The following is a 19,457-nucleotide window of genomic DNA, read 5'->3' as shown; positions in this document are numbered from 1 at the left end:
ATCGTTTGTCTTCCTAAGGAAAACAGTATTGAAGTGCAAATAATTGTATATTTACTGAGTATTACATGATAATCTTTCAATTTCACTGTAAAATACTTTGAGCGTGGTTTCATTGTAATTACAGTACAATAAAATTAATGGCATGGTTATTTTTATAATAACATCGTCATTCTGTTTTGCGGAAGAGAGACCATTACTTTTCTTTTTATTTCTTTTTTTACTGTAGAGACAATAACACAACGGCAGTAATTACATGGTTGATATGGCCCTGTAAAATATAGTGATACCCATTTCTCATTTCTAGTCCCATGGACGGTCACAGTCAATGCCATGCGTCCCCCTCAATTATTTGGGACTTGTGCTCTTTAATATTCCTGCAGCTGTTAAGTGACCATGGATAAAAGTGAGTGACTTCACGTGGTTTTCTGTCCACCATGTCCCGTGTTTGATCCCAGATTGCTGTGTCCACTGCATCCTGGCCTGCCTGTTCTGCGAATTCCTCACGCTGTGCAACATCGTGCTGGACTGCACCACCTGCGGCTCCTGCGCCTCCGACGACTCCTGCTTCTGCTGCTGCTGCGGGTCGGAGGAGTGCGGCGACTGCGACCTGCCCTGCGACATGGACTGCGGCATCATCGACGCCTGCTGCGAGTCGGCCGACTGCCTGGAGATCTGCATGGAGTGCTGCGGCCTCTGCTTCTCCTCGTGACCCCCGGGCCCCGGCGTGCTGGAACCTCCGAGGAAACAGCAGGCGAGTTCGGCTGCCTGGAGAAGCCCGTGAGGAAACCTCTGTGGGGCCAAGGGCCGGGCCGCTGGAAGACTGGCTGACTTCAGAGGACACAAGGCTCCTGAACCTGTTGCCTCTCAACCCGTCGCGCTGCTGTGTGAAATTCCAAGGCCACCCCTTCCCCTTCTCGCTGTGCCATTCGCTCTATATGATGTAGATCACAGTTAGAACAAACCCTTTCGGTGTGCAGTGGCTGGACTGTTTTGGAGGGCTGATCTTCAACCACGGTTTTTGACCGTTTCACAAAGAGCGTAGGGTAAGAAACTTATTTTTACCCACCAAGATCGTAAAACACGAAACAGCTGTTGATATCTTTAAGGAGCAATATAATATTAAGAGGCAAAGAAGTCAGGGTCTAAGCATTTATTAATGTAAAAAAAGGAACTATGACAGAAAATATTTTCAATGAAATGAGCGATAAAATCTGGTTGCTCAACATTGTGCTTTAAATTAATGTTTCAAAAGAGACTGGCTCAATTACTGTGGACAGCAGCAACAAAACTGTATATCCCTGCTATTGTAATTGAAAGAGTTATAAGTAATGGGAGAGTTCTCATTTAGCTAGAAAACAGGAGAATAGAGTAGGGAACTAAACCTGTAATGTTATGTTTAGCTGCTGAATGCTTATATATATTATCATAAAAAAACGTTTAATATATAAATGTATACCTGTAACACAAGGTTTTTTTATATATGGTCTTTTCATACATGTGTAAAAAGACATTTGTTTTAGTTCAAGATCTTCCATGTCCTAGATCATATCAAAATATTTTATTACAGATTTTTTTTAAAGAAATTTCATGATGCTGGAAAGGCTTAGAGGAAACTGTCACACAATGGGTGGACAGACAGGCAACTGGAAAAATATGCTTAATTTTTCTTTTGAGTGTACTGTCACCTTTGCAGGTGAAGCTTTGTTGTGTGTGCACCTGTAATATACAAAAGCAATGTACAGTAAGAGACATTTCAGTGCACTGAAGGCGCTAGATGCAGTGTTTATGATCTCAAAATTGAGTTTACTTTATTTCGGCAGGCGGAGAGTAAAGTAGTATTGGTAACTTAACTGTTGTCACTTCAAGCTCAACAATGACAACTGTGCACGTTCTGTATCAATAGACTGCAAATGCTTGTGTAGCCACTGCCTTGAGTGGCTAAATAAGTATATCTAAATCAGTGTTAAGATAGCAGCTATACTGCAGCCACTAATTCAAGGGAAATAGTGTTGATTTCTGAAAAGCTGAACCAGACATACTTTCAAGCTCCTTCCTAAAAATGGGTCCACAGTTGGGAACAAGGACTTGACTTTTCATGTGGGAGAAAGCAAAGTGAGATGAACTACTCAACAAAAGAGAATCCTATCAGTTAAAATACTGTACATGAACAGGTCCCATCAGTCTGAGGTGGGATTATAGTACTAGTTAGACCTGAAAATCTACATTATAGAGACATTTCAGCAAATAATGTGTTAGCAGCCTAGTAGAAGAGAACCATCAATAAAGTAATGTGGTATAAAAAAGTCTTAGCTTTTTAGAGAGCAATAAAAAGGTTTAATCTGTTCAGATCATTTATTCAATTTGCTGGAGAGATGCATTCTGTAATTACTAAGACTACTGACCTCTGCTATGTCAGAACCTTGACTTAGATTTACAGGACATGCTGTACATTGAGCCAGAGTGAAGTATAGTGACAGATTGTCCCTTTGGGTTACTGGGGACACCACTGTAATGTATAACTTAGGGAAATGCTCAATCCAAACAGGCAAGCTTGAGCAATGATACAGAGCAACACCGGCTCAAATAGTTCAATAACTTTAAAAAAGCTTCAAGCCATTACACGTTTCATTAAGAATACTTTTGCAGTTAGGATATAAAGGCACCGAAAGAATAAAGCTTTTGTTTCTGGCACGATTTATATGACTTTGAAACTGAGGCACTCATAAAATGTTTTTCACAAGTCTTATTAAAATAGAAACAGTTGCTATAGAGCAGGGGGTGTCAGGCTCGGTTCCTGGAGTTCCCAGTGTCCTCTGGTTCCACCCGAATTCCATAACATAGTGGAGCATAATTATAATTTTTCTAACCTGGCTCCAAAGTCAAAAGTAAAGCTCCAAAGTTTTAAAAGAAAGTGTACTTTTAATTAAGAAAATCAAGTTAATGTTACGTAGTCCATAGTAGACCATAAGAAACATTCTGTTTGTGTCAAAGTAAGAGAATAGCTAGGTGAATTGTTTTATTGATAACTCAGATTGGAATAAAAACCCAGAAGTCACCAGGCCCTCCAGGGACTCAACCTGACATCCCCGCTGAAGAGGTTTAGCCTTTAAACATTGTTTGTGAGCTCTGCTGCAAAGCATGAAGTGACCGGGGCTGAGCCTGTGAGAAGCTGCTTATGTGCACCATTATGCAAAGATGTGCAAGACGGCATTCAGGCCAGAATAAATACTTATCAGCAATATTCTAACTTCTGCAGGCGGGAATGCAGAAGAGTTTTGAGTTCTAGAAATGAATACAGGTGTGGCCTGGGGTAGCCTTTATCATGCCTCTCAATAGCTCAGCCCACTGTTCTCATCTGCACTTCAGAAATGTTTTAAGAGAACAACCGAAATATAAATGTGATGCTTTTGGGACAAATACCAGGCTCTTCACATTCAATCTGCAGTGCTGATGTTTTAGTTTTTGCTTGACATATTTCAATCTTGTTGACAGTTTCTGAAAGAGATTTAATCCTGTTCTTCACCAGGGTCAGCACAGCCTAAATCTTTCCTAATTTGCCTAAGAGAGGAAGCTCTTTTTAAACAAATTCCCAGCTTCTGAAGAGCAAGTGCAGATAAGTCCCATTTTTGTCTAGCAAAAGGGAAATTACTTGACCTTTTAACCATCCGAATAGAAATTTTAATCTTCTGAGAAAAGGAAGGCAGAAAATGAGAAAGAAAGAATCCCTTAAGTACGATAATTTATAATTATAACCTTTAAAGTCCTGAAACATTTTTTTTAAATGAAGGTCTATGGTAAAACTGCAAAAAAAAAAAAATCAAATGCAATAAGACTGACGCCGGTGACTGTGTATTGAAAATGCTGTTTGAAATGAGACTGGAATGTCAGACGAAGGGTTGAACTTGACTTATGTGTGATAAATGCACAGTATACTGCTCGGCACACCAGGCAGCTGCGGTCTAAATGACAAAGTCCCCTGACGTGCATCCTCTTCTTCTGGCACCTGCCGTTTCATTGCTGTGAGATTCAGGCTGGCTCCCTAAAACACATCATCTCAGCCAACCAAACATCCCTTTGTCCTAATCTCCATGACATCAACCTGTGTCCCCAGATCCTTGCTCCATTGCGGCAGAGCTTTTGGAAGACAACTTGTGGAGCAGAGCTATAAGCAAGGACACCACAAAAACACATGTGAAAACACAAGCACTCTTTGGAAGTCGAAAGAGAAATGATCAGACTGGAGTCAATGCAATAGTGTATTATTTTTTCTTTTCATGTGCAATCAAAAATGTAATGAATTAATGGAGTATGTGTTAAACCAAAGCTTTGCAGGGCTTATTCTGTAGATTTATGTTCTAAAGACTTAGGTTTGATTTGTTGCTCTGCTAGGATGTAAATTTTATGGTACAAACAATTTAACATTTGATATTCTGTGCCTCACCTGCTGTGTCCTAAAACACAGGACTATGACAGATGACTTGATATTAAAAATGCATTGTTATTTAATTTGGCAGCCTGTTTTTATTTTTTCCATTTTTTTCAGTTTTTGATGTCGGTGTGTTTCTTTGTCAGGCTGTTCTAATTGCCTTTTAAATTGCCCTTTATTATGGCATCATTACGAGTGTGAACATATCTGGGACAAGTACTATAAACAACATTAATATCTTATGTACTGTATTCCATGCTTGTGAAATCCTGCTCCAGCTTGTGAGGTATGGGCAATATTAAGTATGTAGCTACAACAAAAAGAGTTTGCTTCATTGCCAAATAGTGTGTTGCAAGGAATGTGACTAAGCTCTTTGAATGACTGTGCTTAACAAAGTGCATTTATATTTGGTATCAGTTTACTTGAATGTTTACTAAAACACTATAATAATTGTTTAATAAACACTACACAACACCACAGAGCAACATCCATAATCCTTTACAACCATTTGTGTGAATGACATTACAGTTACACGGTTATTTGTAATTATTCTTATCGACGCACAGAATCAGCTGAAAGCTAAGAGCACAACTCCAGGCAGAGGGAAGGTGGAAATGATGGAAAAAGACAACACTGTCAGAGCTGACATGTACTTTCTGCAGATGCAGCTCAGTAACAGTATAGTGTTAACAGTAATAACAGTGTACTCTGTAACAGTTTTTACAGTTCCAATGTGGAATAGAAACACAACAATTTACAAAATCATTTAATTATCACACAGTGCTAGACAGAGCAATAATTTATTCCTACAGTATAGTGCCTAAATGTAGGCTTATTTTGCTCCAGTGTTTTAGTTTAGTATTATTCACTCATTGCCACGTGAAAACAAATGTCTGCCCTTAAGAAAGCTACATGTGCCAACTTGATTCTCTGAATTGCAGTGTATTGAGTGAAGACAGGATGTAAATATTGTTTCATGGTCTTTCTATTTGAAGACTTGGATACAGAATTCGTTATCGAGGGGGGAATAAAGAGATATTTCCTGCGCTGAACGTTGAAACCTAAGGAAAGCTGATTATGCAGGAAACCATCAATTAGGAATGCAGCACTCTTTTCAGGATTCGACACAAGGGTTGTTCAGTGACACCAAAAATAATTTTGCCCCTCGCTCCTCACTAGCAGAGTTGTTTTGACACTGTAGCTGTGTTTTAGATAAATAATCTGGAAGAAACAATAGCCTCACATCCAAAAGATGGAGCAGATCCTGTTTTCAGCTCTCTTCCTGGATTTCTGTTTCAAGCTGCTGCCAAGTCCTTTAAGCCAGCTGTGGATCACTGTTGGTGGGCCTCACCTACAGTACCATTATGCAATGACAGGCACAGAGGTTAAACAGTCCTTCTATTCAAAGGATTTATACATTCTCAAGGAGAGCCCACTCCATTAAGAGCTGATAAACATTATAGTAAGATAAAGGTCTATCAGAACACATCATAATACACCCTGGATGACACCCCTGAAGTGCAGCATCCACTTCAGTGACAGATGGCTACCATTCTGTGCCAGCGCCCCACTACAGCAGATCAGGAGAAGAAGTGAGAAATTATAATTTGGCTGGAGATTACTTTTGATTAAGATTACTGAAGTAGAGACCAACCCAAGGTGGAATTTAGCCAGGACACCAGAGTTAACACTCCTATCCTAAAAGCCTGCACGGGTGCTCTTTAATGACGATGTAGTCAGGACCGTGAGTAATGTCTTGTCCAAAGGACAGCTCCTCTGGAGAATAATGTCCAGTGGACACTATATTTCAGTGCAAAGCGTGCCACCTACATTTCCATCATCACCACTTACAGCAGCAACCTCGTTTCCTTAGAGTTCTCCCATCCCAGTACTGCCCTGCTGAGCTTCTGAGATCTGACAAGACTGGCCTGCGAGGTGGCAGTTCTACAACCAGAACTTGAGACTTTTTTCCAGCGTGAGAATCTGAGATGTCTTGACCGTCTTCTAAAGATGTCTTGTGCCTCTCCTTCTACCTTCGCAACAGGTGCCCCTTTTCTTGGAGTCTGGTCTTTAAAATAGACTCCAAGGTAGGAGGAGAGCTCGCAGCATGGGCAGGACTGAGTTCCTTGCAGGATTTATTGAAATCGTCTGGGGAAATGAAGGAGCCCGACACCACTGTGTCTGTGGTGCCACTGCACATGGTCACCCAGGAATAACAAAGGCAGGTTAGGTTATTCCTGTAACACAGCAGAGCACTTCAATGAGCACTGCGTCTCTCTCGATGTGCTCCACACTACACTGACCTTACACTGCAACCACTGACGGCACTTCACTGACCTTACAGATTCTTTCCGTTAACTGCTGCTTTTCTTCAAGTAAACCCTTAACATTAGTGCCTGAAATACAGTTGAACAGAAAGTCAAAATCTTTTTTAATCTCTTCTGCATTATAGCTTTATAATAAACTGAACTTCAAATGGGTTATTACTGGAATGCGACTGCTATATAATTCTGTTTTATTATTATTAATATTTTCAAGAAAACTGCATTTCAGCATCTGTTCTTTAATTTAAAAGTCACTAAAATGAGGCCGAGCAGAATGAACAGCTGCGCAGGCTAGCTCGTGAGAAATTAAAATTGGGAAAAAAAAGAAGAAACGCGGAAGGGAACAGCTGTAAAAAGCGCAAGGCAATTTTGCGAACACTCGAAACAGGGAAGACCGGAGTGAGACCGTTTTGTCTCCAACTTGGAGGCTTACCGCCCTGAACCAGCGGCCGTGTCTGTGAATGTACACAGGCCCCTGCAGCACCGTTTCTACGGCAGTCTTCAACACTACCCACTCATACCTCTACCCCAGAAGAGTGACACTTTGTAGCCTGGTGGGGCGCCCCAGTGAAGCTGCAGTCTTGGTTGCCAATCCGTCTCGCCTGCCCACAGGCAACCCAGCCCAGGAGACGGGTTCCTCAGCTGCCCAGCTGGAATTACAGTTCCAACTGTACCAGAGGCTATGCGTTTACCTGAAAACGCTGATTTGTCCGTTTCTGTTTGATAGACACCTGGAATTGTAGGGAAAAGACACTGGTAGAAATATTTTTCTACCCATATGACCATGTGGTTTTGACGTCAACAGCCTGGTAAATGTTTCCATCATGCATTACATGTTAAAAGCGCAAACCAGTATAGGGAAAATAAATGCATGAGTTTATTTTAATGTACGAGTTCTATATTAAAAACTACGTTAACGTTCATGTTAAGGGTTAACTCAGCTGCAAGTCTCAACACTTGAGAAAGAAGAAGAAAAACTAAGGGCTTTATGTTTTCAGGCAGCAGAGTGCAAATTTATAGTTTTGTTTCAAATGGGCTGCCAAACTCTTTTTGAAACAAAGCCAGTTTGGGTCAGTTTAACAATGTGCGCTCATGAACTGGGAGCTAGGGAGCAGGCACTCTGTTGGTCTTTACGAGATCTCTCCCTCGGTATCGGCCTCGCATGAATTTTAATAACCGGTCCCCCCCTCTCGCCTCCGACCGCGCCGGCGCGCCCCGCGGGCAAACGCGGGCTCGTCAGGAGCGGAGATCGCACCCAGTTGAAATTTGATATAGTTCCCCCCCAAAGGTCAAGTCTAACAATTGCACCGGGTCGTGGCAAGCCGTGGACAATGTGGCGATTCTTGTTCTACCCGGAGAGAGTTATTCTGAACAATCAAGTGTCACGTCCACTGACAGCTGCATCTGTTTTGAAGTGCGGCTTGTTGAAAAGTGTTTCTCTTTTTTTTTTCTATGCCTTCCCTTGGAAATTCTCATATACTCGACAGGAACGGAGGACAAGCAGCTATTGAATATTAACTATGAAATTACAAAGACCACATTATAATAGAGGTGAGGAGGTCACCAGCTGTGATGAAAATCATAAATTAATACCCTCGACATGAAACGAGACTTGCCTTTGGCTTTCAAAATTTCTGCCTTTCCTTTCTTCAGTAATAAAAGGTGATAAACGCAGGGCAAAGCTCCTGTTTTATTAATGCTGAGGCCGAGGGAATGCAAGAATAGCACGAAATCTCTGGATTTTTTTTACAATCTCTTTAACATTGCGACAGCGTTGCTCACAGTAATATAGAATCAGCCCTGCATAACCTTTAATAAACTCATTCTGAACCGAATTGTAAAGGGATGCTACGCTTTATCTGTAAAGATTCTTATTAAGATCGTATTCGAATATCTTAATGTGTTGACAACAAAGGGTCTTCTTCAATGGACATGCGGTGTACTTGGATCCCTCCCTGTTGCTTATAGTTGGAGCAGAACAGTTCTGATTTTAATTTCAGTTTCAGTTCAAACGAAAACAAAACCATAGCTGTGCAGAAATCTTGCCTGGGGTGAGCACTTAAGTTTTTCAAGGAACCCTGATTGTGAGAGACAAATTGCACCAGCCCCGGAACTGAGTTTTAATTATGCTTGTTATAAAACGGGCTACCTTAAAGCCAAACTGGGAAAGACCAATTGTCAGGGGAATGTCTAATTAAAACATTGGTCTTGCAATTTACAATAGCCTTTGGTACCCGTTTACGAACAATGTAAATTCACGTTTTTTGGTGGCCTGCGGAAAGACACCTGGGCAGCCATGTTGACAGTGGCAGTGACCGCTGAGTACAGGTGTGAACCAGCCTGATGACACAGCCAGGACAGGTGAGTATGTCACACTGAAGGCCAGCACTGAAAGTCTTCTGTATGAGGCAAAAACTGACAGCAACTGACACAGTGAATGTGCTTTTCTGTTGTTTTGTATCCTTAGAAAATATTCAGTGCTGCATTTAATCTAGACATTTCTAAAAATCTACGTTGGATGAACCGCAATAATGTATATGTTCATTCGTTTTAAACAGTTATAATCAGGAGCTATGCTGTTCTTCTAGTCACATACACTAGTTTGTCAATGAATAGAATAAACCAGCTTTTTATTGCGGCAAAGACTCATTGAAAACAACCTGTGTGACTGACAATGCTTTCTCTTGTACAATACAATGAGATGATCCTGAAATCTTTCACCCACTAGCAATCAAGGAAAAAATGTGCTGAAGATTCCCCTTTCACTTATAATCTTTCTCATGTTCTAATTTAAACACTCTCTTTAAATGCAGAGTTTAAACCAAGGGATATTATATCAGAGACTGTATAATGCACTAGTAAAAACTACTTTAAAATATGGTGTACAATTTTAGTCACCATGTTACAAAATGGATATTACTGATCTGGATTCACGGAATGTATTACCCTGACAGAGTCCTACATTCCAAATATCTGATTATATTTAGACCTCAACAGAGAAAACTACGGAATGACCTGCTGCAAATATTCACAATTGTAAAATGTTATTCACAGAGACGACCCTTTGCACTTTTTCAGCATCAATGGCAGAACACGAACCAGAGGACACAGATGGAAACTAAGGGAGTCATGTCATGTTTTAAGACATGGACTGAATGACCTCCTCCCGTCTGTAAGCTTTCAATGCCATGATTAAAGCAATGTGAGCACTGACAGCTTAAATTCTAGCATTAAAACAAACAAATCCCGAAAGTAAGGTTATAATTGAAGACCTCTTCTTGTATTCATCATTCTTTGCATTGGTATGTCTGGAGTTTATATATATATACACACTTAGTGGCTTGCTAGCTAGATCCTTTGTATTTAAGTGGTTACTGGCAATCTGGAATTGTGTAATTATGGTTCCAAATGCAATGTTTAAAATACTTTCACCACAATCACAAAACCTACATATTCAGATGAGCCAGAGATAGGGATAGATGCTTTCAGGATTAAGGAACTGTTTATTTTCATTTATTACTGTTTTCAGATTGGCTTTGCACATGCGAGTTCCATTTATGTCCTTAGTTCAGTTTTTTTTTCATGACCAACTCTGACGTAGAGTGCTGGTTTAAATAAAAAAAGGACAAAATAATTTCACAAGGTACTGAGGAGGAATGAACTCTGCAACGTAATGATTTCTTTAAAATAGAAATGTGAACTCCATCTACTAAGAGAGAATGTCACAAGATTGTTATCCTCTGTCGAACAGAAAGAGCTTGACTTCAGCGCAGCTATCCTGCCTGCGTGACACAGACATGCCACCATACAGAAACAACCAAGCCTGCCCAACAGCAGAGGCTGACCCTATTCATCCCCTCCTTCTCATTCTCAAACTCAGCATTGGAAATATTCTCGATTTACCTTGTGACTGTGACTCAGTAGACAACTGGAGTCATAAAGTTAGAATAATCTGCTCGCAGGCAGAGAGATCTGCAGGATATTAGCGCAAGTCGAGATGCATGAACGAATATTTAAAATGAAACGCACATGGCAACATCAGCTTCCCAAACTAACTGTGTACTCTCCTCTGTCAAGTCATGTCTTCCGCTGTATCTGTAGGCCCACCTGGTCTGTGATAAACCCTACAGATTTATTTAGTATAAAAGTGTGTGCAATGCTAAACATCTTTTCAATCACCCATCTTAAAAAGTATGCGCGACAATAAAACTCTTAAAACAACAACTGTGCTAAAACGCGAACACGTGAACACATTCTGGTTATTCATGTCCGAACTCTAGAGTTATGAAAGCCTTAAAACGTCCTCTTCTTTCATCTGGGAAAGTTGTTTACATTTACTGGACAGTGGCAAGCACACGTTTCAGAGCTTTCAGCAGAGTGAGGTGTAAATGAAGCCTGTATGAATTGTACAGTATTTTCTGAAAAACACAGAGAAGGTCATGTAAGAGAAACATGCCAATTTGAAGTACTACGTTACAACTCTCTACATTGTTATCTCATCTGAAAAACCCAAAGAGTTAAAGGAGCAAAGAAAAATGGTAGACATTTGCCAAAATGTGATTGTTGAGAAAAGATACAGAAATACAAACCCCCATAGACACACACACACTAGAGCTAAACCATTTTGCCAAGCCAGCAGATTTTTTGTTTAGCATAAATCTGTTTTTGAGACAGTTTCATGAGTCACCAACTAGGTGGGAAGTGTGCCAGACTTCTACTACAATGAAACATCTTGTCTGCCCACATGAAAGCAACAGGGCTCTTTACAGAGAGCCCACAGAAAGCCTGCTTCTAAACCCTCACCGTATCAAATACACAAAGTGGAGCGGCTTCCAACACATCAACACACGAGTACGGACACACAAATGCACTCAAACGTTAGCTTTGAAATAAAAAGTAACAGCTCAGAAAGTAAGCTTGCTGTCTGTTTCAAGCGCTCTGCAGTTTTAAGTCTGGCGCATGGACCGATTTGGGAAGTTAGTGTGGATTGCTCAAAAGAGTTTACAGGCACAGCCACAGAAACCATTAAAATACGTGAAAACAAGTCTGAATTTAATAGCATTCATGTTTGTAGCTTTGTAGTTTTTGGGACCTGTGCAAGGTAAGGCATTCCTTTGTCAGACCAGACAGCAACCAGAAACAAGCAGAACTGCAAGTATCAAAACTATAAAAAGCACTAAGCGCTGAAAGGAACTACTGGTTCCAAGATGCTTTTGCTGGACTTCAAATGCCTCTCAGTATTTGCACACACTGCTTTTAATATTTTGCTTCATGCACAGAAATACATAAACACTCTAGAGTCACTAGGGAATAAGGAGAATATAAGTGTGGTAAAAGATTATTAATGGAAATCATCCACAGCTCAAATATTAGGGAAATCAGTGTGCCAGCAGGGCACAGTTTGCCTAGAATGTTGTTTTTTTTAAAGAAACTGAATTCCCCCCAAAAGACTGGTAAAGAAGAGGAAGTGCTAGATTCTGGCTCCACAAACAGTAAAACAATCTTCTGTACAATTTCTACTAATCAAAGAAAAGACAGATAGACTCTCGCGAGAGTCTGCCCAGTGGTTGAAATTCTCTCAGAGAATGAGTCACACTCAGAAATGAAATAATAATAATTAATAATAATAATTGCTTACACTTACCGTATATAGCGCTTTTCTGGACACTCCACTCAAAGCGCTTTACAGGTAATGGGGACTCCCCTCCACCACCACCAGTGTGCAGCATCCACCTGGATGATGTGACAGCAGCCATAGTGCGCCAGAATGCTCGCCACACATCAGCTATTAGTGGGGAGGAGAGCAGAGTAATGAAGCCAATTCATAAATGGGGATTATTAGGAGGCCATGATTGATATGGGCCAATGGGAAATTTGGCCAGGACACCGGGGTTACACCCCTACTCTTTTAGAGAAACGCCTTGGGATTTGTAATTGCCACAGAGAGTCAGGACCTCGGTTTTATGTCTCATCCGAAGGACGGCGCCTGTTTACAGTATAGTGTCCCTGTCACTAAACTGGGGCATTAGGACCCACATGGACCACAGGGTGAGCGCCCCCTGCTGGCCCCACTAACACCTCTTCCAGCAGCTTAGTTTTCCCAGGAGGTCTCCTATCCAGGTACTGACCAGGCTCACACCTGCTTAGCTTCAGTGGGTTGCCAGTTGTGAGTTGCAGAATGATATACAGTAGCTGCTTGCAAATATGCAGAAATATGGGACAAACATCTCTACAAGTCAAACTTGCAGAATAAGTTAGCTTACCTCTAATTCCTCAGTGTTCTTCAAGATCTGTGCATAAAACTAGACAAAATCTTAGGAAATATCATCAAAAGCCCGAATTTAAATATATGGATGGTATAATGCACTATTATAAAGCCTCATTTGGAATATTATGTACAGCTTCGGTTATGATGTTATGAAAAAAGATATTGCTGCACTGGAATACATCCAGAGAAGAATGACTAGGCATATTGTTAGGCTTGAATGAATGTCTAATACTGACATGCTAAAAGAACGAATCCTTTTTAGTCTTTAACCGAGAAGACGACAAGGGTACTTTACTCAAGTAATCGAGTCCAAGCCCTGAGTGTTGGGTTCTTCTCAATCTTGCAGTGAAAGCTGATTCCCTGACCAAGTCTGAGAAAGACAGATGGGCTCATCAGCTTCCACTTTTGGACACACACTTCTGTTTGTATGCTTTGGTCTTCATCAATACCTTTTCTCAAGTCTGAATGGCGAGAACTAGAGAGTTCAAAGTGCGTGTGAGCCTTTCCAAATTCAAAATCTCAACCAAGTTTTACTCCCCACTTTCTTATACAGAAAAAGCCCTGAGCAGAGACTGTGAGTGGGTGGTCAACAGAACTGGGAATTAATCCCAGGGTTTTATAAATTATTTGAAGAATGCTGGCAAACCAATCCGAAAAATTGAATGACGTTCACAAGCAAAAAAAAAAACTGCTTTAGGCAGTCCGCACACAGCAGCCTCAGGAGTAAATAGCATGAGTCCTGTGCAGGTCCCAGGAGAGTCTGCACCATTACAATGTCACTAAACTAAGACAAACTCCATTTGTATTTGGAAAATTTGTTGTATTTTAAATGTGATTCTGTGCAAAAAGACGTCTACTTGCAGATATAAAGAAATAAAAAAAACACAGCCGCACCAATACAACACATTGCTGAAGTGCCTAGGTCAGCCTTTTGAGGTGCCCCGCTCCAGAATGCAAAGGTAATTTTTCATTTTACAAGACTAACCAGCGAGTTGCAAAGGCTGAGAAATAAAAACGCAGCAGAGAATCCACAGCAAACCCATGACAGGGGGCTTCCTCTGTGGAGTGTGCTTGATCAATCATGGCCTAGCTGTCCTTCACGTTTCCCTTCTTGTGGTCGGGTAATATACAAGCTCGATGCTGCATGAAGACGTTCACAAAAACACATGTTCGACACAATCCTCCTCTTCATGCGGACAGAATAACTTGCGGTTCTCCAGCTGAAACCCCAGTCCAAGATACACACAGAATTTCAGTCACTCTGGGGAGCTGGTTATTGCTTACTGTAGCTCTGCCTTCGCCCATGGACTACAGCTCTCCTGGAAGGAGGAGATGTACATTGGCAGGGTTCTCAAAAAAGACCTAGTGGAACGCTTTTCCTCTAATGAATAACTACCAGACAGGAATACTGGACCTTTTCATATGATTTCACATACCGTTAAAAAAAGATTGGAAGGACTAAAGTAAAGGCAAATGTCTGTACATTAAGGTAATCAATCATATGATACCGGACATTTCAGTCATCAGAGATACAGCACTGGTGCTTTATTTTGTACACAAATCAAAATCACAATCAGAAAATTAGAATGCAAACAGACAGCAGCATCAGTGGATAAGTCACAAGTTACCTCTTTAAGCAAACTCGACAGTGCTGCCTTCCAACAAACACATCTTTATTAGCACAGTTCAAATGTTCTATATCCAAAGTTGAGACAAGAGCTCTGTTGCAAAATGTCGGCATTATAAGATAGTCTGTGCTGTGACAGTCTATCTGTCACAATGACACTAAGAAAGGACACAACAAGGCCTAATAAGCTCTATAAGTTTGAAAGGCCCATGTGTGAGACAATGGCAAACAGATTTGAAGACCCCAACCACAATCAGCAGGTACCACAGTGCCTCTGTAATGGACTTTCAGTTTTTCCTGCTGAAGTTGAGTCCAGAAATGTTCAAAACCTGTGTCATCAGGCTTTGGGCAAAAGGAAAAGGAGGGGGAGACCAGGCTACAGAGAAGAAGAGACATGATGACAAGCCATGAAACAGCACTCCAGCAATATCAGGTAAGACAAAGGAACTGAGCCTGCCCAACTGTCTTCGGGTTTAGGAGCTCCCTGCAACCCTGTGTCAAACTCAGGTCAGCCTCAGGGTCTCCATCGGGTGGGACAATAGCGAATAAGCACAAAGGGAAAGAGGAGCAATGCTTTGCCACTGAAGCAGGCAGAGGCCAGCAAAGATACCAATTCAAAGCAGTCTCTGCAGAACAGATGTGCTAAAACCAACGATGGTTTAAAATATTCAAGACAAACAGAGCGGGAGGGCCTGCTGCCACTAATGACCTCTACTCACTGTTGACTCAGTTCCAGCGGCAGACTCCCGCAATTAAAAGCCATATCCTTCCCTCTGGCTTTTTTATTTCAATTTAATCCGAGAAGAAAGGAGAAAACATTTTCAAAAAAGGAAGCTATGCTCCGAACTCCTTGTGTGCAGTAAATGTAATCCAGCGTATACACATACTCTAAAGTAAGAGCTCAAAGCAGCCGGGACCAAGAGAAAGGAGTGAATTGTTACAATTTCAGAAACTGCGAATATTGCTACAGTAGTTCTCCTTGGCTACTTCATGTAAACTGATATTTCATCCATACAACCAGCGTCAGTGCCAGTCTAAAGCAAAGCACGCATTGATCAGGAGTGGAAAACCAAATAGCTACTCTAGGTCTTGGACACTGATTTTTGAAGGTGCAAAATACATCAAAAATAAAAAAGTACTTTTTTTTACTTTACTTTTACTTTAGACTATTTAAACATGCAGCTTTGAGCTGCTGTTATTAATGTTGTCTGATTTCTGCAGGTGATTCTTTTTTCCAAAGCAATTTTAATTTCAACAGCAGGGCATTTTACTGGAGAGCAGTGCTTCACGTAGACTATGGCAGTAGTTTGTTTGTTTTTTGGCCTCACTGTTTGTACTCTTTGTCACATCTGGAGTCCAGAGCCCCCATGCACTCCTCCACACTCCTGACTTCTCCACATGTGAGCACAAGAACAGCACTTCACACCAGCATCACTAGACGTGCTCTGGTCTATCAGCGTCTATATATCTGGTCTATGTGACCTACAGTATCAGTCACATGAAAGTTCCTCTTTTTATCCTGCTATACATTTTTATTCTGTCCACACACAGCACTGCAAAATATTTACAATAAGCATCCTTCTGTCCTATGAACTCTCTGTCCTGAAAAAGCTGGATAGCAGCCAGCACCTCTGGCTGTTTACAAAATAAAAATGTTCCAATGAGCTTTACAAGGACAGCTCTCACAGCTTTGTGATCTAAATGATCCCCTTCTCTCCTAATACACAATCAGTAAATGAACTGCCAACAAGCTAACACGAGCTTGCAGTGCTCCAGATGGTGGATTGTGTCCACAGAAATGCCACATGTGATTTCAGTCAATACTGACTACTGCTGCTGCAGAGCATGAAAACCAAATCAGCAAATATGGGACAAATTAGTCAAAACCTGACTAATAACCGTGACTGATTTACTCAGTCACAATTGCCTAAAAAAGTTTGAATAAATCCTGAGGAGAAAAGGTACTCACTGGCCTTGAGCACTGAAAAAACAAAACAAAAATAAAAGTCATTTGTTCAAACTCCCAGTAGAAAAACACAAATTAAAAATACATTATTTCAGACGTTCCAGGTAAATGTCAAGTGTGCCTTGGCAGAGGGAGCTGAGCAAAAAATCAAGACCTTGTTTTATTTGTGTTGAGTCATTGCACCTTGAGCAAACAGAGAGCTGCAGTTTAAGAACCTCCTGTGCGCACATCATTTTCCGAGCTTAAGTTGCTATTTTGTCTCCTCTCGGGTTCCTTTCAAATACTTCAGGATTGCTTTTTAACTGTTTACACAGCCTGGCTGTAATTAATACCCTGCCTTACTGACTGCACCTCACATTTGCCTATTTAAGATGAAAAATGTAGCGTGACTTAAACTATGATAATCAAAGTACAGGGATTTTAAGTGCACTTATAAGGACTTCTAGTGAACTGGAGTTACGGCTGTTGTTTCCGGACTGAAAAACTTCTGCTCTGGAAAGCAAATCTTCCAACACTCTTTCGACAAACTTTGCAATAAAGCAAGGTGAGTGTCAGATGTGTTTAAAATAGAAAATGTATGAAAGCTAATTTATAATTTTACAACAGTCTCCCACAATGACAGTATTTAAAACGGAATCACAGCAAGACTTTTTATGAAAATCACTTTAACCACTAAATCTAGGGCCGTGTTGCAACTGTGGTCAGTACATACTATTCTGACTGGTCATCAGAGCCAGAATTGTCTCTGAAGGGCTTGTGAAAAACGTAGGAGAGGAACATGAGTCATATGCATGCAACAACATCTATTAGATCATACTTGTGCACTGCAGTACAAATGTCTAAGCCATATTATATGCAATCAGGAGCTACAATACACATATTCTCTGAGCATCAGCAACACATACAGTACAAATCCTCCACCAGTGCTACCAGTGTTCTAACAACTGTTGTTAACATAGCTGAGATGGGTGTGAATAACCAAAGTTGTCACTTAGACAAATTCAAAATTAAAATTACATTGATCAGGATCTTCAAGACTTGATCGCAGCAGCTCAAGGTAAATTATTCATGAGCAGCCAATACTGATAAAAGTTGTGGTAACCAAACCAACGCGTTTACCAATATAATTTAATTGACACATTAAAGATTATTGGATTTCTGGTTATCAGCATTACCTGTTGCCCTCTACACATACACAGAGCTTACACAGCTTTGTGAATGTGCAGAAGAGCAGTACAACCCCTCTTTCTGTGAGTCTAGAGCCTATTCCAGTACTCCATATTATTGCCGATTTTCCATCACTGACAACATAACAACCTACTAAACTGATCCCTTCAGATTTCAGAAGCTAAGCAAGGCTTGACCAGGTATTGGGATGGGAGACCTCGAAGGAAAGCCAAGACGCTGCTGCAAGTGGTGTTGGTGGACCAGTGGGTGGCGTTCTTGCTTTGGGTCCAGAATTTACAAGCAGTGATGTAGCAGGTCTCATCCTTAAGACGTTATCACCTCAGTGTCCTGGCTAAATTGCATTCTGATCTTGCGCAATTTCTAAGTTCTCCCTAAAGCTGATCTGCTGCATCATGTGACTGCTGGTACAGAACGGCTGCTGCACATCGTCCAGGTGGGATCCAGGTTCCATGGTAACCCCTCCAGGATTTAGGGGTGAATGATATGGGTTCCCTCCTATATGTAAAGCACTATTTGAATGTACAGTACGCAATTATTATTCTGCTCTGCAATGACTGCAGTTAACAGTTTTCATTTGAGTAGTGAAGAACCAGCCCTAAATGTTTCTCAAATCTGTAAGGTGTTATTTAATAACCTTGAATTATGTAACTAAAATAGCATGTTACAAGAATGTTATTTTAATTTTAAAAGTATTTTGCAGCACTACAGATTTTTACAACACTATGAAGTTTATTTATGCTATCTGGCAGGGAGCAGTGTGCCTCAGCGCTTTCTGCGTGGTGTTTCAAAATCTATCGTGCAAGTGAGAGCGCAGCTACACCGCAGGAGAAACAGGACTAATCTCCCCGGCTGGGATAACATCTACTGCACAATGCAAGCACAAGCTCTCTGGATCATGAGGGACTGCACAGGAAAAGGAGCCTCGTCCACACAAATATTCATTTCCTGAAAAATGAGCAGATAGTGTTTGCTTAAAGATCTGCAGCGTTATGACTTTAGTGTGTGTGATGGCAGCCACTCAAACACAAAGTGCAGTTGATCGGCACACAGGATACAGGCTCCCTGGGGGGGGGGGGTGTGGTGTTGGGGGGTGGGTTCTAGGCTGAGCAAACAAGGCCAGGACGGTGTTTGCTGAGATCCGCTCTCTGAACCTCATTCACCAGAAAATCATCTACCTTTTTCAGGCTTTGTAGAGCAGCCTGCCTCCCAGCTCAAGAGCACCGCGGGGGGGGGGGGGGGGGGGCTCGCTCCCCCCAATCTCCCCGGGACACTCGCTGGCCCTGGCCCTGCCACTCCACAGCACACACACAACACTACAGCACTGTTTCAAGGAACTTCCTTTAGACTGAACACATTTGTAGTTGGATCTTCTAAACAAAAGCCACAAACTAGCGATAACGTGCAGAAACGTCTAAACAACAAGTCCCTTTAAAGGAGCAGGTAAAGGTTTATTCCACGCTGAAAGGAAAAGAAAGGAGACACACTGTTTCGGCTGGGGATCCTTCTTCAGGTGTGTTAAAAGCCCTTTAAAGCTCTCTTTCTGACCCCCTCCCCCGGGAAAGCAGAAACAGGCTTGGGAAAAATATGGTCATCATATTTTAAAGATAATCTTTTTGCACCTATGTGGGGAAAGTGGGGAGAGGAGTCATCTATACAGT

At 41.3% G+C, this 19,457-nt stretch overlaps 1 protein-coding gene and 1 long non-coding RNA gene across 5 annotated transcripts in view; one reads left to right on the top strand and one right to left on the bottom strand.

The window, feature by feature from the left end:
- The window catches only part of mdfi (MyoD family inhibitor), a 40,296-nt gene extending 35,790 nt beyond the window's left edge, over nt 1-4,506 (top strand). For all 4 annotated transcript variants that reach the window (XM_088640500.1, XM_088640501.1, XM_088640498.1 and 1 more), the window contains one exon: nt 456-4,506. In XM_088640500.1, coding sequence (XP_088496626.1) covers nt 456-709 — 254 coding nt within the window. In that variant the 3' untranslated portion in view covers nt 710-4,506. The remainder of the gene's footprint in view (nt 1-455) is intronic.
- Nucleotides 170-19,457, bottom strand: part of LOC148658816 (uncharacterized) — a 32,732-nt gene continuing 13,444 nt past the window's right edge. Inside the window, exon 4 of the long non-coding RNA XR_015940199.1 lies at nt 170-931. This is a non-coding gene — a long non-coding RNA (uncharacterized LOC148658816). The remainder of the gene's footprint in view (nt 932-19,457) is intronic.

The sequence above is a fragment of the Lepisosteus platostomus genome, chromosome 7 (assembly GCF_059453375.1).
Source record: "Lepisosteus platostomus isolate fLepPlt1 chromosome 7, fLepPlt1.hap1, whole genome shotgun sequence".
In the NCBI taxonomy this organism is placed as follows: domain Eukaryota; kingdom Metazoa; phylum Chordata; class Actinopteri; order Semionotiformes; family Lepisosteidae; genus Lepisosteus; species Lepisosteus platostomus.
Note: the sequence above shows the minus strand (reverse complement) of the source record. Positions and strands in the feature narration are given on the sequence as shown.